This window comes from Eublepharis macularius, chromosome 13 (genome assembly GCF_028583425.1).
Source record: "Eublepharis macularius isolate TG4126 chromosome 13, MPM_Emac_v1.0, whole genome shotgun sequence".
Taxonomy (NCBI): Eukaryota; Metazoa; Chordata; class Lepidosauria; order Squamata; family Eublepharidae; genus Eublepharis; species Eublepharis macularius.
In genome coordinates this window covers 73,355,071-73,381,118 of record NC_072802.1, presented here as the reverse complement: position 1 = coordinate 73,381,118, position 26,048 = coordinate 73,355,071, and the positions used below count along the sequence as shown (strand labels likewise).

The following is a 26,048-nucleotide window of genomic DNA, read 5'->3' as shown; positions in this document are numbered from 1 at the left end:
GCAGAACGCGGCCTCTGGCTAAGCACTCCGCAAGCCCATTATGCCGCGGAACAAACGGTTCAAAGGCAACCATCAGAGCACCTGCGGGCCTGGTGGGGTTGCATGCAAATGCTCCCCCCCCCACCTCTGAGCAATGCAGTGAGCGTCCCAGGCTTGTGCCTGAACAGCAGCAATGGGCAAAATGTGCAGGAGACAAGGCCGGAGGGAGCCTGCTTGGGAACTGCAGCTGTTTGTTTTTTAAAAAAAGAAAGAAAACGAAAGAGACACACCCTGGCCTTTCCTAAAACAACAAATTCAGAACGACCCAATCTCCAGAGAATGAGGTTAGGACTGGAGAGACCAAATTCCCACTCAGCCAGGAAACTCTGGGTGAACTCTGGGCCAGTTACTTCCTTTAGGCTTGACCCACCTCACAGGGTTGCTGTGCAGGCAAACTAAAGGAGGGGCTGCAATGAAGACCACCCCGAGCCCTTGGAGGAAGGAAGGGTGGGGTGACACGGTGAGCAAGAGAGCAGCACCTCACTGCCACCCGAGGAACTGCCTGGCGCCAGGAGCATAATAAGATGGGCCCGATTCACCGTAAGGGCTTGGCTTGCCCCCCAGGGGAGGTGACCCCGGACCAGTCTCGCTTCCTGGGCCAGCGCTGCCCCCCCCCCCGACCAGCTTGAACCTGGCCGAGGTGAGTTGGTGGCAGAAGAGGCTGAGGCCGTGATGGGTGAGCCTGGCTTGGGGCAGTGACACAGCCAGAGCGTTTCTAGTGCTTTTCAGAACCTTTCCACGGCTGATTCCGCAGGTGTTCATGTTGCCTGTCCAGTTGGCCCTGGCAACAGAGATTCCACACAGGTGGCACAAGGGAACCTCACCCTTTTGGGCAGTGGTTTGATGCAGATTGAATTTCCCCTCCTCCGCTATTTTCGTGCCGCAGCCATGATTCTCCACTTACCTACGGTTATGTATGCATGCCTAGCACCACTCAAGAATAATGCAATGCCTGGAAGGCACCGGCTGTCCCATTATGGTCATCTGCACATCTACACTGAAAAGACTAATTGCCCCCGTTGCTTGGGGGATGGAGAGAGAACGTCAGGAACTTTTTAATGCAGAGAAAAACACTTGCCCATGTATTGAGTATGTAGTAACAGTGTTATGATGTTGCCTGCATTTCGCCCCGCCAAAAATCTCAGCTTTGTTGGTGTCAGAAAGGACACCCTGGCCGTTCATTGTGAAAATACATCAGGAGGGGGCAAAGGGGGGCGAGTTTCATTCAAGCACAAGTTGTACCTTCCCTCCTGGACCCATGGATGAGATCGTGCCAATAATGCAAAGCCTGGAAGTTTTTTCCTCTGGGTTTTTGAAAAAGCAGAGTTTTTAGCCCGAAAAAACCAGGTCGTTCATGATATCAGCAGCAACGACGTTCAGTGGAAAGAAAAAGAGAAGATGCGCGACTAGAGTTGCTGACACGGAGAAAAATCTGTGTGGGTCTCAGGCTTGCTCTTGGTGAACTTGATCTCCAGCGGTGAGCTCGTCCAGGGTCCCGGAGCTCTTCATGGTTCCTCCATCTGCAAGGATAAAGAATCCTTCAATCGCCTGCCTAGAACACTGCATGAAAGGGGGGGGGGGCCCTCAGAGGAAAGGAAAGCCCCAGCAGGCTCTGAGCCCAGGGGCACCACGGAGACCAGCAAGATTTCCAGGGTGGAAGAGTCAAAGCTCCCTTCTTCAGTTGCAGCATTCCTTTATCTGAAGAAGGGAGCTCCGACTCTCCCACCCTGGAAACCTTGCTGGTCTCCGCGGTGCCCCTGGGCTCAGGCCCTGCTTTTCTACTGCGGACCAACATGGCCACCCACCCGAAATGACCTGCATGAGAGCCACAGCCTCCCAGGGAGGAATTCGGCTTCTGTCCCCAGCACTTCATTGCCTGCCCATTGCCACCCGCTTGCGCTGTCTCTGTGCCCCCCACTCTTGGTGAATGCTGGGGGGGGCTCTCCCCTGGCAGGCAGCCACGTCGTGGAATATGCTCCTATGTTTCAGTTAGAGCATTCTGCACATGCTCAGGGTCACTCCTGCCTTGAGTGAGTGCAGTCCTATAACTGGGTGACTACCTTGAACCCCCAGCTGAAATTTCTAGTCCTTCGTTCATGCCGTTCCCCACCCTCAGCCCCCCCCCACCGCTGCCACCACTCCAGCCCCACAGGAGAGGGAATGATCGAAGGGGGCCCTGCCAGGTCAGGATCTTGGGGCCAGTGAGACACAAGATGGAATGGCCTTGGAGGCCAAGGCCTCATCCTGCTGGCTGAGGCCAGAGAACTACTCCACTCCTTTCCTCCCGCAAAGCGTGACACACAGACACACCCACACACCAGGGCACCCAAACTGAAATCTAAACTTCCCCAGCTGAAGCTCCTACACGTTGCTGATAGGAAAGAGAAGACTGCTATTTATTGCTATTTTTATAAAAATCTGGGCGGCTGTGAGCATTTCTAACAACAGGTTTCTGTAAACGGGGGATGTACGAGTGGAAGGCGAGAGAGAGAGAGAGAGAGAGAGAGAGAGAAATGAGGTGGGTGTCCTCCCGAACTGCCGAGGGCGCAGGCAGCAGCAACAGCCGCTCGCACAGATCGCAGGCCGGGAGAATTCTGTACACGGGAGACTGGCTGAGGCAGGTAAGAGCCTGGCCCGGCCAGCAGCCAGCGAAGGGGGGGTCCCTTGCCCAGGAGGGAGCAGGCCAAGGGCATTTCCCTGCTCTGTCTCAGGTGCCAAACTGCAGCAGGTCAGAGTTGCTTGGGGGGTTCAGAGAACAACCTTCTTTCGAAACCCACCCCCACCCCCTCCCCCCTGTGAATTCACACGGCTTTGTTTTCACGTTGGGGGCAAGGAATCCACCCCCTGAACAACGGCGGTGTGGGGCCTGCTGAACCTGGCAGTTAACTTATCTCATGAGGGGACATCGTGTGATGTGCTCTCAGATTCTTATTACTACCGCTGCTTTCGTCGCATGAAAAGAAAGCACCCTTTCAGTGTTGGAAGCAGGGCCTTTTTTCAGTGGGAATGCGGTAGAACAGAGTTCCAGCACCTCTTCAAAATGGTCACATGGCCGGTGGCCCCGCCCCCTGATCTCCAGAGAGAGGGGAGTTTAGATTGCCCTCCACGTCACTGGAGCGGCGCAGAGGGCGATCTAAACTCCCCTCTGCCTGGAGATCAGGGGACGGGGCCGCCGGCCATGTGACCATTTTCGCCGAGGGCGATTTAATCTTTAAAAAACTCCCCCCTTGTTCCAGCTGACCCAAAGTGAGGTCATTGTGCGGTCCTGAGTTCCACCATCTCTCTTCCCAGAAAAAAAGCCCTGGTTGGAAGAGACAGAGGGAGAAGGGGGCTGGAGGGGCACTGTGGAGGGGCAGCTTCTCTCCCTCTCTCTCAGGGCAGCCTTGAGCATGTGCCTCGGGGTCCCCTCTTTCATGGGGGGGGGGGCTCCTGAGCTGCACTGTGGCTTTGGGTCAGCACCCCAATCCCTGCGCAGCAGTAACGAAGATGCAAGGGGCCCTGAGCGCCTCGGGAGTGTTGTTCTCCGTGCCTCTGCAGCCCTCTAGGAGAAGGAGAAGGCAGCTGTCCAGCGTGGCCTGCAGGCTAGACAAGCCTGGTAGAAATGCAGCAGTACTGACCCCCCCCCCAGAGTGAGGAAGGCCTTTGCCCCTTCCCCTGGGGGTCAGGATGACCCCGGCTGGCCTGATCTGGTCGGATCGCAGAAACTAAGCAGGGCCCTTCCTGGATGGGAGGCCATGAAGCAAGGCTGGTGTGGCAATGCAGACACAGGCACTGGTACTGCCTCTGTCTGTCTCGCTTCAAAAACTCTGCAACTTGGCGGCACTTTGCACCACCACCTGGGAGCCTTGGCCCCCTTCTTTTCCTCCGAGGGTCACGGGGCTGCATAGGCCTAGCGGTGTTTATATTGCTTGCTGCAATCACATCCTGCCAAGCAAATGCCATTATTTATTCTGATGAAATGTGCTTACGATTGCAAAAGGGATTTGCCTAATTGAAAGCACAGGCAGTGTCTTAATAAAGCTATAAAGAGGAGGGTGTAAACACACACGCACGCGCACACACACACACTGCAGGGGCCTTCCTCATTGTCCACGGCTGGCTGTGAGCTCACCTCCTCCACCCCCCCCCCTTGGCAGAGAGGGCGAGCCGGAGCCCCCCCGACTGGGCCGTGCTGTGAAACAGAGATTTGCACGGAGGAAGCCGAGGACTCTGCAGGTTCCTGGGCTCAGCAGCCCCTGCAAAGAGGTCGGCATTTCTGGTTCTGGCCACGGCCGCGTCCCTCCTTGGGCTTCTGAGTCAGCAGGAAATTGTGTTTCAGGTGGCACCACAGTGGGATGCTCCAGTCACGCTGCCAGCAGCCACAAGGCAATGGGTTGGCACCGGACCTGGGTTGCCAGGCAACCACCTGAAAGAGGCCCGGCTTGGCTGAACGCAGGGCCTATGCCTCATTACTGCACACACCCACCCCGGGGCTTCTTTGACGGGAGGCCTTCTGCCCAGTTGCAGAGGGGGCAGAGGAGCGCTTCTCTCCAAGGGTGGGAGGAAAGGTCTCTGGTGCCTGAAATGACCTTAATGGCCACTAACCCTCTCATCCCTAACCTCTTAGGAGGACAGAAGGCTGCAGCGGGAAGCTGTTGCTTTAGATTCCTAGCGGAAGCAGTTCCTTTGGGGTGGGCAGAATCCACCCCCCCCCCACATACACACACACAACTCCCTTTTTAGTGTTCTTTGGCTCATTCTTCCCCTTGATTCCTTTCCGAATTAGGCCTGGGGGCGATCTGAGCTCATCACAGCTCCTGCAGCCCGTGGGATGCTCCGTGGTGGGGGCACGTGGACCACGGAGGCTTTGTGCCTGGCACCGGATGGACCTGCTGCTCCTGCGTTGTAGAGGAGGGACTGATCCGGCCACCTGTGCTTTGGCGGCTGTTTTGTTTAAAAGTGTTGCTCTGTGGCAGCAGACGGGTCAGCTGATTTTCCAGAGGGTTCTTGTTCTTTCTGAAGCAAGACACATTCGAACAGATTAACTTGTGCTTTCTACTGCCCAGGGCCCTTGCCTCTCCCCCGGCCATGGCTGCAGTTTTGCTCTGGTTTCCAGTGGAAGGAGGAAGGCGGGGGGTCCTTGTAGGCTTCAGCTGAATTGTTCACACAAGAGACAAAATATGATACCAGGAAAGGTACGACCACCTCTGGAACCCTCTTGCATTTGCCTTTCTCAGGACAAACTCCTCTTAAAGCCACATCAGCTGAGCAAGCCCCCCACCCCTCAGGAACTTAGCTGGAACCAGGCATCGGGTTCAAGTCATATCACATCTGGTCAATTTGTTATTGAAATCTCCAGCTGCCTGAGTTTCTGATGCAGCAGATGGGCAAGGGGGCAGGGGTTGCCTTATTGGCAAGAAAACCCTCCTAGAAGACATCAGACAGCTCAAGAGGGGCGCAGGGAAAGGGAGAAAGTTGCAAATGACCGCCAAATTCCTGCTTGTGGCTCGCATCCTTGGCAGACACATCTGGCTCTGAAGAGATCCCTTATGGTCACGCTCTCAGAGCACCTCCAATGGACGCTTTGCCTAAAGTTAGAAAGTGGCCAGTTTGCAAGTTTCACCCTGTCCTTGGAGGAGAAGGCAAGGGGGCCGTTCTCTTGTTTCTGAGGGCCTTGTGCGTTCGCTTTCCCCCTTACCTTTGGGTTCCCTTCCCAGGGGGTTTCTGTTGGCAGATAAGAAACCGTCCAGGAGATGGGTCTCCTGGAAGGGCCCTGTGCAGGTGACTGGCTGGGCAGGGCTGGGTGAAGGGCGCCTGCCACAGCTGCGTTGCCCGTACTGAAGACTGACCCAGTTGCATCTCCATCTTCTCCAAAGGCGCACTGAAGGGGCAGGATGCCTCGAGTTGTCCGACAACTCACTTTTGACTCAGTTATAGCTGATGGGCATGGCGTGGCATCTTGTCAAATGCAGACAGAAGGGGGAAAGAAAGCAAATCTCCCACAGCCAGGGAAGATCCCAAATCTTGCTACTTGCCGAGGAAAGCCATCTTCCCACCCTGCTACCTCCCAAGCCCCAGACATCTTCCCATTGTGGTGATCCAAAAAATGCCCCTCGGCTGCTTTCTCCCAAGCCGAGAGACAGGCAGAGGCCTCTTGGACCCGCTTCCCTCTGGCACCAGCAGCCACAGGGGCTCTGAGGGAGCCTCCTGTGAGAGTGGCCCCCTTAAGCAGGAGGCCTTGGCTACACCAGGTTCCTTTGGTCCCAGTGGGGATATGACTCTGGAGCAAGAAGGGTTGCCGCCTCCAGGTGGGGCCAGGGCCTCCCTGGACTGCAGAAATCCTCCCCCCTGGAGCAAATGGCTCCTTTGGAGGATGGCCTCTAGGGCCTCTCAGTGCTGCTGAGCACCCGCCCCTCTCTAAACGCCTCCTTCCCCTGGCTCCACCCACAGATCTCCAGGAATTTCCCAGCCCAGAGGTGGCAACCCTAGGAAAATCGATGTGGGGTACAAAACCGTGCGGGATTAATCCTTCCCTGATGCCCGTCAGCTGCTCACTTTTACGTGGCAGCCACAGGTAGTGCCCAGCTGGTGTGCGGCCAGGGGACCTGGGCTGGAGGAAAGCGCCCTTTCCAAGCGTAAGCCCTCTGAGGTCATTGGTTTAGCCCAGCAGGGTGGAGTCAATAGCTAGAGGCAGGCTGGGGAGGCGGAGGCTGGTTGCTGGGGAGCTTAATAATAATTGATATGCTCTTATCACCTTGAGTAAGGTAATCAAATGTTGTCTGTAAACAACATGACTTAAAGTGGCGTTTGTGTATTGTGTTTGGTTGGTGTTACTGGGACTGTATTATTTTTGTAGGGTGGTAATTCCCCAACAAGAGGGCAGAAGCCTGGGCTACAGTTGCTTCGAATGAGTGAAAAAGGACTCACCACTTCATGGGATGTTGAACTGTTTTACCTTTTCAAAGACATTGTTGATTTAAAGTTTTCCGTATGGTTGCACTTACGAGTTTAGTTTTTAAAAAACAGTTGTATTTTATTAATGGTGTGAAAGTTTGCTTCCTAAGCCCCATAGAACCCATAAGAAGAGAAGCTACCCAAGCAGGGTGGCCCACGTGCCGGAGGGCAGCGCCAGTACTGCTGGGCCCGCTGTCCTTGCTTGGTTCACGCTCTCTCCCCCTCTGTTTAGAGAAGGCTGATCAGCACAGCCAGGAGCTGCTTGTGTCTGACCTGCTGGAAGAAAACAGACTGCAGTGAACATGGGAGCCAGGCCCAGAGAGGGGGTGGTGGCCATCACCCATCGTCCCCTCTACGGTTTACAGGGAGATGTTAATATGACATGATTGGCGTCTTTGTCCTTTTGTCCAGAAAATGTAGTCGAGGTGCTCTTCAATTGACTCTAGATTCGGTGGCGTGCCCTAGACCTGCTGATTCACACGTAAAAGAGACCCTGCTTGCTAAGGCGAACACGGACTCTGCGAACTGGCTCCATCGATCAGTGCTAGGGTCGAAGTGATGCGAAGGGGCGTATGGCCACTTTCCCTGTGGCATCTGAGCAACCGTTTCACACCTGCAGGGCATTATCCTTCTTTGTCTTTGCAAATCTGAACTGTGTGGACTCACCTCTGCGAACTCAGCTCAGTCTATGAATGGATGGGAACGAAGGGGTCGTCTAAAGATTCCCTGTCCCTTCAGAATGAATTGGCTGGAAACTCGTCTAGCCTGACTTCCAATCCGTTCTGGAGCGCTTTTAAGAAATGGGGCCACTAATGGTGCAGAGGAGCCTGTTCCCTAATGGTGTTAATTAGAAATCTGGCAGGCTCCCAAAGGCCGCTGGCCCCTTTTCAGCCTGATGGAGTGGCTCTTCCTTCCTCCGGAGCGTCTACCTTTCTGAGCACAGGCTAGGTTAGATGTCGCAGCAATGGGTTTGGGGGACCACTATTAATCACACCAAGATTGCTTTCCCTGCCAACTGGCTCTGAGCCAGGTGCCACTCTGCCCAACAGGCACCCACTGCAGCAGGGTCTTCAGCAGTCAAGGGGCAGAAGGTGTCTGTCTTGAGGGAGACAAAAGAGGAGCTCTCAAAATAAGATGGCAAAGAGCCCGACTCTCAGCACAACTAATGACACAGGAGAGAGATGAGAGGCCTGGCGCCCGTAGAGAGAAATGGCTTCCCAGTCCCAGCAGCAGAGGAAACGAGCCTGTCCTTCTCCGGCCTAGAGGAAGAGGAGAGCTGGGGTGATTGGCTGCCTGCCCCTTGAAAGGGAGGCCATCTGGATCCTGCCGGCACAAAGAGCCGTTTCCCCTCTGGGGACGCTTTGAAAGGCACAAGGCCTGGAAGCGGCACACGGCACACGCTCGGCTCCTTTCCCTGAGCGGTGGAGGGGGCTGCAGCCCTCCCCGGGCTCAGAAACCAGCGCGTTCATTGATGAACTTCCGTAAACCAGGGGGGCCTGGAGGACTCGACAGAGGTTGCAGGCGCCCATCTTCAGCCAGCCTGCAGGTCTCCCGGACTGATAACTGATACCCAGACTACAGAGATCACTTCCCTGGAGGAAAGGGCAGCCTTGGAGGATGGACTCTCGGGCATTGCATATCTGCAGAGCTCCAGCCCCTCTCCAAAAGTCTGCCCCCCCTAGACGCTACCACCAAATCTCCAGGCAGCCCTTACGCTCTCTCTTAGCCCAGCCTACTTTACAGGGCTGTTGTGAGGATAAAACAGAAGAGAGTTGAATAACGTGGACCATCCTGAGTTCCTTGGCAGAAGGATGGGATTAAAAGGTACCTGCAAAAAAAGTTTGTTTTAAAAAACAAAAGATGTTCCAAGCCAGCATCTTGAGGTTCCTTGTTGTGATGCTGTGCAGAGGAGGTCAGCCGGCGGCAGGGCTGCTTCTGGGCCCCAGGGTCCCTCGTGCTGCTCTCTCCCTGCTTCTCCCCCACCCCCCGTTTTGGCTGCAAAGTTCCCCCAACCCCTTTTGAGATGATCTTTTGGAAAGACTGCAGTCAAAGCACGTTTGCACGCCAGGTGGGTGAGAAGGTGCTTATGTTTGGAGGCTCCATCCACATCACCGTTGTCCTTCGCCGGCCCTCCCTATGCCCCCAGAGGAACTTTAGAAAGGGTCACTAGGTGACATATAGCTACAATATTCTGGTGATGCAGCAATTATTGAGTTTTTCAGAAGCCTGAAGAATCCCCACAGGTGGCGTGGATGGTGGTGGGGTGGCTGAGGGTGCAAGGCGTCCCCCAGGCCACACGAAGACTCCATTGCCACTGTAAAAACGCCTGCATTTGTAGCAGCAATGAGCGCCTAACAGGAACCCCTGTGCAGATACAGCTTGGCCTCAGCTTATCATCACCCAAAGCCACCCTCATGCCTCATTTCCCCCTTTCGCCCTGCGATCGAGCGCTGTTTCATCACAACCTTTCTTGCTTTATGTAACAGCCTGTGTTGCCAGAGAAAGCAGCAGGAGCTATTTAAGGTTCGATCCGATCGTCCCAGCGCTCCCATCTAAGGGAGGGGATCAATTACTGTAATGAGTCTCATCGCTACTTGTGACGGGGGCTTTTGCAAGAACTCCCAGATGCAATTGGGGGGGGGCAGTTCCCCCCAGCACTTCCAGGGTCAGCTTCTCTGGCAGCCAGGGGCCCCCTTGAGCCTGCACCCCACGAAGAGAGCCAGAAATGGTTTATCTGGAGGCAATGCAGAGGGTGTCGGCGGTGCCAGCTGAGGCCATGCCAATAGGCAGGGGGGCCGTGCTCACCCCCAGCTCAGAATCTAGGGCCTGAGGTAAATGTAATGTCTGAGGCTAAATAAATAAATAAACAACAACAACAACATTCGATTTATATGCCACCCTTCAGGACAAATGACCACCCACTCAGAGCAGTTTACAAAGTATTATTGTTATAATGAGAACTCATTAGCGGGGCTGTGTGAATGCTCAGCATCGCCCTGAAGTGGGCTGCCATCCGGTCCATGTGGCTGCGTGGGCAGAAGCCCCCGTTTAGCCCCCTGCAGCATGCAGCACTCTTTTGCCCAGAAAGCAGCGGCTCAGTTTCAACAAGATGCTGTGTAGGTTGCCGAGCTCTTGGACAACTGGCTGGAGGCACTCAGGAGAGGACACAGAGTCCGGTCTGTGTTCGCTTTGGCAGTGACCCGGGAGAAACGCAGACATCTTGCCCAGGCCATCTTCTCTTTGCTTCCTTTCATTTGGCATAAGCCACCCACATGAATGTGAAGGGGACAAATGCAAAATTGGCCATTTGGGGGGAGGCCAAAATCACTCTGGCCCAATGAGTGCAGGAATAGGTCCTGTTTGTGGGTGGACATTCACTGCCGCTTCTTCACAGATACAGAGGCTGTGTGGGGATCAAAGAGGCCTCAGCCCCTGTGGAGACAGACGTCCCAAGGCCACACTGATTCTCCTGCTTGCCTTTCCTGTCGTGGCATTTGCAGCCTGCCCACACAACTAGGTCGGTTGCAAGATTCCAGGCACAAGTGCTGCATTGACTGACAGGTTGTTGCTGCTACATCTGTGAAGCAGCCAGCTCACATGCGGCACCCTGCACCTAGGCCCAGGCGCATTTGCTCCTTGCACGAAGACAACCTTGGTGGCGTGGAATGGCCCCCGAGGCAGTGAGCGTTTGAGCTATGGCTGAATAATTCATCTGACTGTGGCTTGTTTGGGGTTCATGCAAGTTGGCCTCTTCCAACGTAACAAGAAAAGCTCGGTGAACTGCATAGAATCTCCGCTTCTCTATTTAGTGTCCCAGACAGATTTAAGGCAGCGAGTGCCTGCTCAGCTTTAAAAGCCGAACAATTTGGATACCACCCCCCCCCCCCCCGAGGCTGCAGAACTAAGCCGATGGCAGATGCGACGCACCACTTCAGAGTGTTATTAGGCAGCTCCACTTCCGTAGGTCAGCACCCCTTGGACTGGCTGCATTTGCCCCAGCTCCTGGTCACGCTGGGCAGGCTCCGTTTCTCACACCCCACAGAAAAAGTCTTCCCCCCCCCCACTGCAGGAGGCGGCAGCAGCACTGAGACTTGAGAGGAACACAGCAAAGGGTGGCTGTGGCAGACAGAGGCAGGCAGGCAGGCAAGAGCTAAATCCTGAGCACGCATTTCCCTCCCCAGCCCATGCCTGCGGCCACAGCTTTCCCACCCCAAGCAGGACAGAGGGTTTCCCCCAGGCTGACAAAGCCCCTCCCAGCAAGCCGTGCTTCTGCCTGCTGCCCACAGTGGGCTCCGTGGCCACGCTTGTACGAAATCTGGCTGGTGATTATCTGATGCGTTGGGACGATGGATTGATCTTGTGACAGAGTCAGATTTGTGTGTGTGTGTGTGTGTTTATGTGTATGGAGCCACAAAGGGAGGGAAAAAGTAGCCATATAAAACGGACACAACAGATCTCTGCCGCTGCTCAGGAGCAGAACAGCTGCCAACCAGCCCCCTCCCAGCCCCCCCAGAGCCCAAACCAGCAGGGACTTCTCTTCACTACCACCTCTCTCTCTCTCTCTCTCTCTCTCTCTCACACACACACACAACGCACCGTCCTTCACTGCTTCTCTCTCTAGTACGGTTTCACGCCTTCTGGGTGGTGACCCTGTGTTTCTTTTGTGCTCCGTACAGCACCTAGCACCAGTTTGGGAATGCAGGAGTAAAAAAGAGGGACCCTAATGTGATGTTCAGAGCAGGGGGCTCCACAAAGGCTGTTTAGTCTGACCTGTTACACCATATTGGAAAGAAGGGGGGGAGGCCCCATCTCAAATAAGCCAATGTTTTATTTTGTATAAGTCACAGAGAGCTCCACAAACAACTTCTGTCTCTCACACATCTTTGAGCGTTCGGGTTGGAAACACAGACAGGGCCAAGGGAGGAGAAACCACTGCCTGAGGTTGAGAGTGGTCCAAATGGATCCATCTTTGATGCCACTTCTTGTTGAAGTGCCTGGATGAAAAGAAAGAAATGCAGAGCCTGGAAATTCGGACATGGACTTTCTTCGAGGGTGTCATGTTTCCATCCTGGGGGAGGGATACCCTTCAATTTTAAAGAAGATCTCCCCCCCCCCCACCTCCCATCACTTTGTCTCTGAAGTCCAGATTGACCGGATGACTTTGACTTTGGCCCGACCATTTCCACAAGGCCCTGGTGACGGAAGGAGAAGGTGTGCTCGCTCATCAGCTCAGAGCCCCTAGAAAGGCCACCCGATTGGCGGATCGATTAAGCATTTGCTGAAGTAGAGCTGCTCTGATCTTGTTTCTTAATTGGCTCACTTGCTAGCAAGCTAAGCAGAAGCCGTGACAGCGAGGAGCGGAACCCGGATGCCCCTCATCTGGCAGCCTGCCCTCCAGCCTGGGTGGAGCTGAAGGCGTGGGCTGTCAGGCATCTCAAAGGACGGCAAACACGACCCCACACCCGCCACACTCTCCTGCCTTCGTCACAAGAAGCAACTCCACCCCCCCCCCAGTCCTACCTTCGCTAAACCGCATGGGTTTTCACCGTATGCCGAGAATGACAAATGTGTGGCAATACTTGGGGAAGGGTTAAAGCATTTCACACGTGATCTTGCGGCATTCCTTAAGCAGCCTGCCCTCCAGCCCTGGTGGCAGCCTGCCCTCCAGCCCTGGTGGAGTTTGAGGCGTGGGCTGTCAGGCATCTCAAAGGACTGCAAACACGACCCCACACCCGCCACACTCTCCTGCCTTCGTCACAAGAAGCAACAGTCACGAGAAGCAACTCCCCCCGCCCCAGTCCTACCTTCGCTAAACCGCATGGGTTTTCACCGTATGCCGAGAATGACAAATGTGTGGCAATACTTGGGGAAGGGTTAAAGCATTTCACACGTGATCTTGCGGCATTCCTTAAGCCACCCGGCAAGGTAGGTGGCTATTATTCTCCCCCCCATTGCTGAGAGAGAAGGGCTTGCCCTGGCAGAGGCCAGTTTCCAAGCAGAGCGGTCCTCGCGGCCCCCCGATGCCTGACAGCTCCCCAGAAGCATCTTGGGGCACCTCCTGCTTCCCTTCCCCCTCCAGGCTTGGGGCCTTCCGAAGACTCGCGGGTGCATGGATTGCAAAAGGTGCACCTGAGTGGGGAGCCTGCATTTTCTGTTTGTGAAAAGCGCCTGCCGGGGTTCGGCGGTTCTGGCGTCTTTAATATCCCTTCCCGTGTTTCTGGGCTTGGAAAATGGTTTTTGGGGCTCCAAGTGCCGCCCAATCTCTCTGCCCCCACACTCCAGTTCCCCATGACTGATTTGAACAAAGACCCTGGGCCACCTCGGTTGCACAGATGGCGTGCCCTAGAAAGACATGTTTTATTAACACATCCAAGGCTGTTGAGGTTGCTTCAGCAAACTCACTCAGTCCCAAGGCAGCTTCATCATCGAAAGCGTCTTAATTTGGTTTAAGCACTTAACTGCAGCGATGGGGGTTCATTAAGGCAGCGAAGCTGGTTCAGGGCACTAAATCCTAAGTGCCTACGTGGCCAAGTTACTGAGGATTTGGAGCCAACACCAGCCTATAGGAGGCAGAAGCAGAGGGGTTTCTTCTTACAGAAACCAAAAGCATCAAGATAAAAATACCTCTTCAAACAGATGTGCCGGGATTGCAGAGACATGGAAATACAAAGGCAAAAGCAAACATCACAAAGCAAGCCACCGTCTTGCTCAGGTTTGGAGGGAGTTCTGCAGCCTGGTGTCTGCAGAAGGGAGCTCTGACTCTCAAAAGCTTACACCCTGAAAAATCTCCTTGGCCTCTAAGGTGCCCCTGGACTCGAATCCTGCTCCAGCCCGTGAAGTCCCTGCTGCCTCCTCTCTCCATGCCCCTGGTGCATGGGTGGGGCACAAGACAGGTCAGCTCCTGGTTTGTTTTAAAGCCTGTGACAGCCCAGCAGGGAGGAAGTGGCCTGAGGGCAGTGCCGTAAGACCTTCGATCTACAGCCCCACTGGTGTGCTAAAGAGGCATCGCTCTGTCTTTGCCATCATCCTTTCCGGAGGATCTGCTTCTCATGCCCCGAGGGACACAAGTCAGCTCTGCCCTCCACACGCTGGCCCTGCCTTGAAGGGCAAAGGACACACTCATCATAGCGAGCAAGACAGAAAATACTTTCAGCACTTAATCCAGGCCACAGGCCAGCAGGGCCAGAGTCCAAAATTGGGAGACTCCCACAGGCATGTGTTGGTGCTAACCTCACGACAACGGCATGCTGCCAAAGACTTCTGGTGCCTGCCCACCTCCCTGGCTGTGCCCAGATCGGAACTGCTAGATTGGAGCCCAGGGGCATCTTAGAGACCCACAAGATGTTCAGGGTGTGAGCTTTCAAGAGTCAGAGCTCCCTTCTTCAGGTAAGAGAAAGCTCAGACCCTGCAAGCCTTGCTGGTCTCTAAGGTGCCGCCGGACTCAAATCCTGCTGTTCTACTGCAGGCCAGCATGGCTACCCACCTAAATCTGTCCCACTGCTAGGCTCTGCTGGGTGGGCTCCAGCGACCGGCTCTTCTTTAGTCCTCAGGGCCTCCAACGGAGGGCTGTCCAGGCAACTCTTTGGGACACGCAGGCCCAGACGGTCTGGGATCTGAACGTTGTTTGGAGTGGGCAGGGGTTGTGTGACCTCTCAGGAATAAAAAGGTCCAAGCAGAGGTTGTACCCAGCGGATGCTGAAGGCTCAGCAGCGGGGCTGCCTTCAACGCCTAACGATAGTGCATGGAGTTAGCCAGCTGTGCTTTTGCAGCCAGAGTGAGGGCGAGGTGGAAAGAAAGCACAGCCAGCACACTTTGAATAAGTTGCCACACTTTCAGGAGGAGACCTGAACCTTCGCAGCCGGTGCCACTTGGTGACAGCAACGGACCTCCTGAACACACCCACGTGCCAAAGCACCAGCGCCTTACCTTACTCTTTCCCCAGGTATTTCATCATGATGCTGTTCACGTCGTCATCCTTCCCGTCAGCCTCAGACCGCCCGCCATCTCTGGTGCTCGTGGAGTTGGCTTTCTCAACACAGCCTTCCCCCTCTAACCGCTGCACTCCTGGCCGGCTCTTGATGCTGTCGGCGCTTTTGAAAGAAACAACAGAGCCAGAAGACGAGGAGGAATCGGAGAGGTCTCCAGGGTCCTCTTTGGGTCTTAGACTTGGGGACAAAGGGCTCTCAGAGAAGGAAGTGCGATCCGCGGAGACCTGGTCTTCAAAATGGACACTCATGGGCCTGTGGCCTTCCTTCCTTCCTTTGGGGCCTCGGGACAAGCTGCTTGTGGACTGGGTCTTCCGGATGGCTGGGAGGATGTCATCGTATTCAACATTTGTCTTTCTTTCATAGCTTAAAGTTGGTATTTCCCAAGAGAACGGGTTGCTTTCCTTCGCTTCGCTCGGGGCATCACCAAATCTCTTGCTCTGAAACACCAGAGGATCTGTGGCTGGGGCAGTAGCCATGGTTCCTTCTAGCGATGCTGCCAGGCAACTTCTCCATGGCTTATACCTTGATGGACTGAACGTTTCTCCTCCCGGGGCTGGCGAACCGACTTCTGCGTGTACATCACCTCTGTTCTGAACAAGGGAGTCATAGGAACCGAACCTGGAGGGCCTCTTCAGAACGGGCGAGGGGGTTGTTCGCGTCAAGCCTTCGGAGGAAATGCTTCTCAAGCTGGAGGACCGAATCAGACCAGCTGCAGCAGGTTCACCCAGTTGGTCTGGTTTCACTGGGAAATCATCATCGTCATCCTTCAAAGTCCTGTATCTTCTCAGGGATGAGGCCCCGGTAGTTTGGTAAATGGGCAAGGAGGAAGCCTCATCCGATGCCAAGGCCCCTGGTTCTTTGTCTTTCAGTCTCTGTCTCCGCAGTTCTTCAACATATTCAGAAAGTGCAGAAGAAGAGCGTAACAACTTGCCATCAGTTGAAGGAGACATCCTTCTAATCACCGATGGGGATACAGGACTTGGCAGTTTTTCTTCTGCAGATGCTGCTGGAGACAACCTCTTTCTCATCACGGGTGGAGATCCAGATCCTAATTTTTTGGGCATGTCAGACTCCTCTCTGGAAACGAGCTTCCCATATTCCCATCTCTGAGCTCCAATGGAAGGGCTTGTGGCTTTGCCCAGACCTTCTTCCCCTGCATTTTTTCCATATTCCCATCTTTTAACACTTAATGACGACAACGCTGGAGGGCTCCGGGCACGATCCTTGTTTATTCTGCAACAACAGGTAAAAGACAGCACTGAGAGACAGAGAGAGAGAGAGAGCACAGCATATGTGCAAAAGAGCACCTCGCCTGGACTTAAAAACATGCACGCACAATTGTCATATTAAGTATAAATATTTAATTTAAATATTAAGTTAGAAACATCTTCTGGTATATGCAGCTACTTCACTCTGTTTTGAGTAATATAATTTCTGAACATGATTAAACTAATAATAAAAGGCTGAAGGAATTAAAATAGCTGGGAATCAGAGCCGCATTTCCAAGAACACAGTCAAACTGGCACTGCTGCTGCCCCGTCCATGATTTATTTACCAGCTTAATTATGGCTGTACATTTTATTGCATTTTTAGGTAAGCCACCTTGAGTGATACGCATACATGTTTTAAATGTTCTACAGCCCTGTGTCTGCACAACTTTGCCATGAGCAAAAGGGAAGCTGCCTAAGCCAGCGAGTCCTGGAGGGGAGAAGGAAATCTCCCGAACATCTGCGGCTGCTCTGTGCAGTTGTGAAGCCAGTGAGCTTGGCGTGTTACTAGGAGTACAGAAAGCAGTCCCTGGGTGCCTTGAGCATGTAAGTGGCACAGTCACTGCACAGAGGCAAGCATGCCAGTGGAGAGCTGTCCTTCACGTCTGCCTCACAGCCTCCGCAGGGCTCAGAGCTCTGCTCAGCTCTCCGAGGCCTTTTCTCAATCCCCAGCGTAGCCCCTGCTCCCACCGAGAATGTCACACACAGCCGAAGGCCCCTTTTTAGCATGAATTCAGCAGAATTCTCAGCTCCCATCTTGCCTTCATGCATACAAGAGAGATAAAAGGGGAGAGGTCCTCCCATGCCTTCATGTTCAGTACAGGGGGAGGAAGGCTGAAAGAGCCCTTGGACCTCATCTTTGTCTGGGAAAGCCTGGCTCAGGGGGCCGAACCAACCTTGCTGGCCCTGCAGCCCCAGCTGGGTTCAGATCTTGGCTGGCAAAAACTGGCCGGAGCTGGAGGGCCAGGCCTTCTGTCTTGGCAGAGGACGAAAGGCAGGATGCCTCTGCTGGCTCCCGAGACCCCGAGGCCTGTGTTGTACCACTCACGGTGGCCAGGCTTCAACCCACCCCCTGGCTTTTTAGCTACCCAATGGAGAAGGGCTACAGCCAAGCCTCTGCCATGAAACTATGCTCCTATGTGAGGGCAGGGGCATTTTTTCCTCCTTTGACAAACGCAGTTGTTAAAGATTTAGCCTTGACAATAACCAATCCTTCTGGCTAGGGAGAAAGGATGCCGTTTCCATAGCAACTTTATGCCAGTCTCTAGTCTGGCAGACAATGCTGGGCACACGGAGACCAGATTCGGCTGACCTGGAACAAAATTTGCACACAGAAACCTCTTGTGGCATCTCTGCCTCTGGGGAGAGGGTCCACCTCAGGAAGGGGCTGGGAAAACCGAGCAGGGAGGGAAGCACTTCTACAGCAGTGGCAGGATGGTGGCAAGGGAACGAGCAGGACGCCCTCAGCAAGAAGGCCCTCAGCCCCCGGGAGCAAGAACTGGAGGAGGGGAGGCACCCTGGGCCCGAGGTGAGGCAGCTCTCCCTGGGCGCACCGTGGTGCTGCTGCCTGGAGTCCTGGCCCGGCACAGATGGCCACACACCCCCATGCGCAGCTTGGAAGTTGCCCAGCCGCATGGAAGCAACATCACTGAGCAAAGGAGGGGAAAGAGGCGCTTCCAGCCATCTGGTAGGAAAGGAGCAAGCTGGCACTGCCCTGCCCTGAGCCGGAGCAAAGGACCCGAGCAGGAGCTCGAACTCCTCAGAGCTCCAAGCTCTGGGTGGGGGGGTGGGGGGGATCCATGCAGACTGCACAAAGGGATGTGAGAGGGACCTGGGAGAGCCCTGGGGCGCAGCTAAATCTGCTCATGGTCTTTGCCGGACACTCTGGCAGTGCTGGGAAGGATCCCTCCTTCCGATTCACCGAAAAGGTTGCGTCTTCCTTCAGTCCCCCCCGCCCCTTCTTAGATGCTCCTCTGCATCAGCACTGATGGGTTTGGTGTTAACTCGATCTCTGAACGGAGGCGAGAAGAGAAAGAAGAGAGAGCAGCCTGCTTCCCCAACAAACAAAAGCCGCGTAAGTAACAGCCAACCTTTTAAAAAGGGAATGCGCCCGAGTGCTTCCCAGGAGGGGATCCCACCCCCTGGACCTCTCTCTCTTCTGTGACATGGAGACCATCATACTGGCCTACTTTACAGGGCTGTTTGGGAGACGACAGAGATACAAATTGGCTTGAGCAATTAGGAAATGCTTGTGGCAGCTGTCAGGATTATTAACAGCTTCATCCATCCCTCAGCATCCTTTCCCCAGCATGCCCCCCCCCCGCTTTTTTAAAAATCAAAAACAGGCTTCATTCTTAACTGGGAAGGGATGACCCCCCCCTTTTCTTTCCAAAACAACAGCCCTGGAGCCTGAGCAGCGTGGTGTAAATTGGCCATCACTTATGCAGTTCAGCTCTGCTTTGCAAAGGCAGACTCCCTGAGCAGAAGCGTCCTGCGCAGCAGACTCGGGACCAGAAGCTCCAAGAGGAGCAGCCTCATATTCCAGGGTCTGCAGAGAAGGAGTAACAGAAGGAGGAAAGGCTTCAAAAAGCCTTCAGGTGAAGAGCAGCTCTGGCTGTACCTCTTGGACAGTCACCTAGAACAAACTCAGGTTCTGTGGACTCAAGGGAAGCACATAAGGGAACGTCTCTCAAGTCTATCACAACAAGAGGTCTTTGCTGGAATTCCAGCAACCCAGGAAGCGGGCCAAGATCTAGAGAACCAGCAGCTGGGATCCACTGGAAATGGGCAAGTCACCGTCCTCGTTTCAGCCACTCCAGTGGAAAGGCGTCCCTGGCCGGCCATTCACCACCAAGCAATAAGATGCTGTCCTCGGTCTCTACATAAAACCAGGAATTTGGGTCGCCCCCCACTTCCCAAGTAAAAAACGGCAAGCTAAGATCCAATAGGAGACTCCGAAGGCGTCCTTAAGCCAAATGGAATTTTGTAGTGTGCAATCTACACCAAAGCAAATGACATACAACAGTAATTAGTGAAGATTACACAGTAATTAGGGTGATTATGCTTATGCTCGTTGAAATCATTTATGCAATAATATCTGTACTTGAATTGAAGCACAGGGCATGGCCAGGGACAAAAAGAGGAGAGGTGGGATTCCAGGACAGGGCGGGGGGGGGGGGGGAGGTGAGCCACATGGAAACAGGCACTCGTGTGTGCGTGCGTGTGTGTGTGTGAGGGGGCCCTCTGGCAATCCAACCAGAGGGCAGGCATCCAACAGGAACTGAGCTCCAATCAGCCCAACGTTCCTCCTTCCCAACCCTCACTGCCCCCTTCCTTCTCCTCAGCCTTTGAGCCTTCACTTGGTTCTGCTGGACCCTGCCCTCATCCTCCATCCGCTCCCTCCAGGCAGCTCCCTCCCCCAGCCTCCCCCCTCTTCTCCCCTGAGTTCTCCGGCTCACCCAGGCCCTTTGTGACTGCCAGACCCTTCCTTCACCACTCCCTGCACATGTTGCCACACCTCAGCTCAAACGAATGTGCAGGGCACAGCCGCAGCCACTACCTCGGGGTCTGCAGCCAGGCCCTCCAGGTGCACCAGTTAATTTAGAACACCCCCACAGGCAGGGAGGGCCCCCAAAGACTTCTGCTGCCTGCCTGAACCATTCCCCACGGCAGAGAGCACAGCAGCAGGTCTTGCTCATATCATGTGCACACGTTGGGGCCGGGGAGGGGGGGGGGTTCAAGTTTTGCACGGCACGTGCGTGGCCAGCCATGCAGAATGAATGCACTCCAGGACCTGAAGAACGGCAGTTCCATGTAAGCAGGGTGGGAGTACAGCTTCGGTCAGACCAAATACGCACAGGAGGCCAGGGGCCTTGCGGACAGCCTGTGTCCAGGAACAACGGGGCCCCCAGCTACCCTCCTTCGATCTCTTTTACATCTTCTCCAGTTTTCCTTCCCTTAAAAATTCTCAGCCTACAGCCCGCACCCCATCCTCAGAGCAGGATGAGCATCTGGTGTCGTCCTGACCCTCTCTGGCCAGATCTCTGACCAGGCCAGTGACACAGACCTGGAGGGCTCAGAGGAAAAGCCCCGAGGATCAGTGGGGCCAGGGCAGGCCTGGTGCGGGAGAGGCGCCAGCGAACCACACACCCGCAGCATCAGGGGCCGCTCTGCCAGAGCCTACGAGTGAGCCCCTGCCCCCTGCCTCGGAGACCACCACTGAGGCCCCACCAGACAGGATAGGAGCCAGGGCTGATAGCCCCTCCAGCAACCTCAGCAAAGGAGCAGGGCGGAAGCAGCACAGAGATGGCAGCGCACCGTCTCTCCGCCGGCGCGGGTCAGAACTCTGACCGTGCTGCTGCTTTGCAGGACCATGGCCAGGGCACCGCCGAGACTCAGAGCCTTGCTACAAGTGACATTTTACACGTGAAGGATAAAGGATCATTTTCGCAAGTCTTTCTGGGAACTGAAGTCCCTCTCCCCCACCCCTTTTCCTTTTTGTTCCTTCCCCTCTTTGTTAGAATGGCTGCCTGAAGAGACAGAGAGAGCCTACGGCAACATCAGCTTTTGCAAATCGTCTTGCTGGGGGGCAGGGGGAGGAATGCTCCGGAGAAAGCTGAGAAAGTTGCAGCTGCCTGCCCCAAAGATCGTTGAGAGCAGGCTTGTGGCTGGAGGAACGATTTGCAAAAGTTGCTGTTGCCGCAGGCTTTCTCTGTCTCTTCAGGCAGCGAGGGGAAGGAACAGAAGGAAAAGGGGTCGGGGAGAGGAACTTCAGTTCCCAGAAAGACTTGCGAAAACGATCCTTTATCCTTCACGTGTAAAATGTCACTTGTAGCAAGGCTCTCAGTCCCAAGACCTGCTGACACCTGCGGGCAGAAGCCGCTGAGCCAGATCACCCCTCAGCTTATTTAGGCTGCGCTTGGCAGAGCTTCAGCTCTGGATCAACCAGCCTGGTGTTCCGGGCTCCAAGCTCCCTCCCAGGCCAGCCAGCCAAGTAATCAACACCTGAGGAGGCCATCCACCCAGGCGCAGGACAGGTGTGAAGCCTCCCCAGGCAGGAGTCTCTCATCAATGATCCCCGGAGAACACAACCTAGGGCATCTCTGTCTTGCTTCAAGTGGGGTGCTTTGAGGTGCAGACTTTCGTCCTGACTTGTGGCTCGTCCCATCTCATGGCAGCCACCTTCCTGGGTCTGATGCTTTGCCCTTCAATATCCGCATCGCCCACCATGCAGCCTGTTCCACCTTTCTGGCACCAGTCCCTTGAGATGCTTGCTGCTGTCCCCTCGATGGAACGCAGAGCGCTTGGCTTTCGAGTCTGCTGCCCACTAATGTCACAACAGTCTATGATCTCCACACACGGGACTTTCCTCCATAATTAAAGAGCCTATTTCTGCTGCCCCCTTTCTTTCCTCTTCAGTCTCTCTAACAGTGAGCATCATAAAATGCATAATTTATAACTTACTGTATAAAATTTTCCTACTTAGCATGTTTATGAAACTTAAATGACTTAGTTTTCTACCAGTAATGTTGCAAATTAATCCAGTTTGTGTGAGTGTGCGTGAAAGAGAATTGCAAACTGCAACACGCTTTGCTACCTTAGCACATGTATCAGAGGTAGCAAAAAATGATAGCCAAAAACAGAAAACAGAAAACACAAATCTAGTATTGAAGAAAACACAAATCTAGTATTAAAGAAAATAAAGTGTATTATCTGCACTGAAACTGTCATCACTTGGAGATCGAGAGTGAGCCATCACCACACACATTATAGCATATAGCATATTAATTGTGGCCAAAATCAGGCACGTTTAAACAAATACAGCAAACATGCCCTACATGTCTCCAGCAATATCTTCAAACCTGTGAGCAATTCTGGAATGTTGAGAAAGGGTCGTCAGCATCACCAGAAAATGGCTGCTGTGGAAGCTAGTCACAAAATGCCAGGAATTTTTAAACTATGATGGAGGGTAGGGCCATCGGCTTTGCATACAGAAGATCCCATGTTCAAGCCCCAGCAACATCTTCAGTTACAAAATGCGTTTCTGCTGGGCCACTTTTCTACTTCTTTAGCCCAGGGCAAGCCCCCCTTCCACATGTGAACCCAGTTTAATGAAATGTCCACTGGTATCAGACACATTCCTTTCCCAGTCATTCCCAGAAAAGTTTTTGCTTTGCTGCCCACCTGTTCTCTCTAGCACAATGCACAGGTAACTCAAGCAAATAAGTCAAGCTGCAAACTGCATTGGGGAAAAACAAAATACACTACAGGATAGGGGACCATGCAGGCTTTTGCTAAGCTCTTTAGCCAATGAGGACCTTTTAAAAATGCTTTAATATTCTGTGCATTATGCAAACTTTCAAGACCCACAGAACTGTTCAGATTTCATTGGCATAGCAAAGTTCTGGGATACACCCAGCAGAAATGCTTGCGAGTCCTGCCTACGCACGCACTCCTGGCATGGAGCCAAAATTATTTTTTGCTTAGACGACAAACAAGAGCAACAGCCAGCAAACACTCTTCTGTTCTGACGGGCGCAACCTCGTAACACGGGGTCAGGGTGAGTCTCCTCCCATTAAATCCCACCTCCCGCAGCAGCCACACTTAACCTACCTCTCAGCAGCACCCCACACGTGAGTGTTTTCCAGAGGGGATCCAGTCTGTGTAGTTGCTGCCCCAGCAGCCAATACAGTACCGCGGCAATGGGGTGTCTACGTGGCAGGATCCCCTGCCCCGGCCGTGGCCACCCGCCCCCTCCTGGCTCATTGGGACGATAGCCAATCAGCAATGACGTTATAGCAAGCTGCACACCAAATCCACTGGATTCCCAGCTTGCATTTTTTTAAGAGCCTCTGGTCTCTTTCATTATATCTCCAGAAAGAGATACACTTAGCTTAAAAAACAAACGCTGGGAATCCAGAGACCCCGTTACACGCACTGTTCGCATGTTACAGTGATGTCATGATGTCCAGTAACGGATCAAAAGTCCCCACGTGGCAGAGGGAGGCTGTCAGTGCTGTGGGGGAAACGTCTGCCATGCGGACAGGGAAGCCTGAACTCCCCCCCCCCCGACCTGTGCACGGGTGCCACCCATCCAGGCTTTGCTATAATTGTTCCCAAAACTTTGTAGCAAAGCAGGCTTGGGAAAGAATGGGTGTGTGTGTGTGTGTGGGGGGGAAAGCTGGGAGAACCCCAAGAGGGGCACAAATGCGCTGCAATGCTGTGGGGAAGCAGGAACCCCCCCCCCTGCTTCCCAACAGCATGGAACCCGGGGCAAATAACTTGGGTAGAAACCGCCTTGGATTTGGGGCCGTACAAAATGTGGTACAGGAAAGCAGCTGTAATGGTAATTTTTTTCGAGAAAGAAAATGAAAAGCAGCTCTTGGGCAATTTTTAGCAGCCAGCTGGGCCTCCCCCCCCACCGACTGCCCATCTCCCGCCCATCTCCCCCTCACACCCTGGTTCAAGTTTCCCGGTCCAGAGCCATGTTCGCCAAAGCCAGTGATAAAGGTGCCTCTGCCAGGTGGGCCGGAGCTGGGGGGAGGGGCGGTGAAGGAAGTAACTGGCCCGGGAAGTCTCCAGTTCAAGTCTTTCCTCTCCCATTAGGTGACCTTAGGCAAACCCCTCCCTCTCAGACTCAGCCCCCCCCCCCAACTATAACATCAGAATGTTTGCCAAGAGCACAACAACACAATGAATGTGAAGCACTTTGAACATCTGAAAGTAGCGGGCATTAACTATTCTAGTTGCTGCCTGGGGCAAGGGACGGCCTCTCGGGCGACAGCTTAAAATTTTTTACCAGAAGAGGGGGACTGCCAGGGCTCCCGTACATGCATTTGTGACACACAATTTGTGTGGACTGAGCCAGTTGCTCCTCGAAGGGGCAAATCTGTTGCTGCCGCCCCCCCCCCCCGCCCCCATTCCCAGGGGGGGCCCTGCGCAGAGACGCTCCCTGAGGAATAGGAGACGGCGGCGAATCCTCCGGCTGTTTGCTCTCAAAAGACCTGCAAACCTTTGCAGGAGCGAAATACCAGCAAGTGACCTGGATTGTGAGCAAATGCCACTGCTTTGGCGCTCTTTAAAGAATCTGAAATGCCAAATATGTGGAGATTTCTTAAACCTCCGTTTCCAAAGCAGGGTCAGATTTGTGCCCTACGGACTGCAGTGGTTTTTTTCCTACAGAACTGCAGGAATTGGAAAGAGGAGGCGGGCCGGACGACTTGCCAGGAGCCACACACACACACTCACCCCGCCAGTTCCTGAGGCAGAATGTGTAGGGAAAGAACCCTAATGGTACAGCAGATCACCTTGACGATGCATACAAAGCACCCAATGCCACTTCAAACACTACAAGCAGCCCTGTAATGTAGACCTGCACCCATTATTACCAAGCAAGGAGGTCAGAAAGAGAGTAGCTTCTCTAGAGCTACCTTTGGGGTGGCCCTAAGCAACGGAAGTGCCTTCAGCTCTGAGGTGGGGTGCTGGTTTGCATGCCGAAGGTCCCAGGGTCAGTCCTCAGAATGCCCAGGGAAAAGGACCCCTCAGGTCACAGGAGGCAGGAAAGTGCTCTCTGCCCGAGACCCCGGAGGGTGGCTGCCTCTCAGGGCAGAGCGGACCAAGAGCCAGTGAGGTGCAGAGGCTAGATATATCTTGACTCGGTTTATGCCCTGCCTTTCTCCCCAGTGCAGACACCAAGTAGCTTGCATCCTCCTCCTCCTCCTCCTCCCCTCCATTCAATGCTCACAACAGCCCTGTGCGTTGGGGCCAAATGAGACGCTACGTTTTTTAAAAGCTGAGTCCGGGTTCCAGGGAGCGGGCTCACTCTTCCTGCGGCTGCAAAGCAGTCATGGGGAGAGGGAGTCGCGTGTGCCGAACCTGGACCCGATTCTTTCAAAAACGCAATGTCTCATGGGGCTCCTAGGCTAAGTGTGTTATGAGTTCGGTTGAGTGGCAATGGGTCACCCAGCAAGCTTCCGTGGCAGGCTGGGGATTCCAACCCGGGCCTCCCAGATCTTCCCCTGACATTCAAATCACTACCGGGCACTGACCGGACTAATACCTGGGAGAGCGAATTTGAACCCCCCCCCCCCACTTTCTGCCATGGAAGATCGTCAGAAAACTTCCATCAAATATGAGGGCAAAAGCGATGGAGGAGTGCCCCAAAGTCAGCCCGGTCTGATGGGAAGCTCTGTGCAGGCTCTCGGTGCAGCTGGTGAGTGTGCGCGGGGAGAGCGGCCGCTGCTCAGCTGGGGTCCGGGCTGCCTGCATGCAGTCGGCAAAAACAAAACAAGGGGAAGGATTGGCTTGAAAGGGGAGCCTGACCAGGGAAAACACCGGAAATGCCCTTACACCACCCCGAGCATCAGAACTTATTCCCTGTCCTACCCATTTGCTTCTGGGTCTTGGCTCTGATCAGACGTAGCCAGCACAGCTTACGCTCCCTGCATGAGGCCGCACAGTCCCTTGCATCCGCTAAGGCCGCAGCGTGAGGGCGGGAAGTGCACAGCTCACCCAAGCCCTGTGCACGACCAAGCATCCAGCAGGCAGAGGCCAGCCTGCCAGGCAGTTCCAGGAGAGGCACCCTGGGCGGGGAAGCTACGGAGTTCTGCTTCCGGTTTGCCCCTCAGGTAGGACTTGGCTCAGTTTCTCACTGGGGATTGCCATGCCAAGGTCCAGACCTGAAATGGGATTTCTTCCCTGGGGTGGCACTGGCAGGAAGAGAAGAATGACACCCCCTGCCCCCAAGGAAGAGGCAGAGAGCACGTGGCGGCTTGGCTGAGTGTGCGCCAAATGCCCAAGAGGAGGTGCAGGGGGACGGGAG

General features: G+C 54.3%; 1 protein-coding gene across 4 annotated transcripts in view; it reads right to left on the bottom strand.

Annotated features, from left to right (window-relative positions):
- Positions 1 to 11,782: 11,782 nt before the first annotated feature.
- Positions 11,783 to 26,048, bottom strand: part of MYO18B (myosin XVIIIB) — a 128,996-nt gene continuing 114,730 nt past the window's right edge. For all 4 annotated transcript variants that reach the window (XM_054996169.1, XM_054996167.1, XM_054996168.1 and 1 more), the window contains 2 exons: positions 14,899 to 16,193; positions 11,783 to 11,966 (listed from right to left, as the gene is read on the bottom strand). In XM_054996169.1, the coding sequence (XP_054852144.1) occupies positions 14,900 to 16,193 (1,294 nt within the window). In that variant the 3' untranslated portion in view covers positions 11,783 to 11,966; position 14,899. The remainder of the gene's footprint in view (positions 11,967 to 14,898; positions 16,194 to 26,048) is intronic.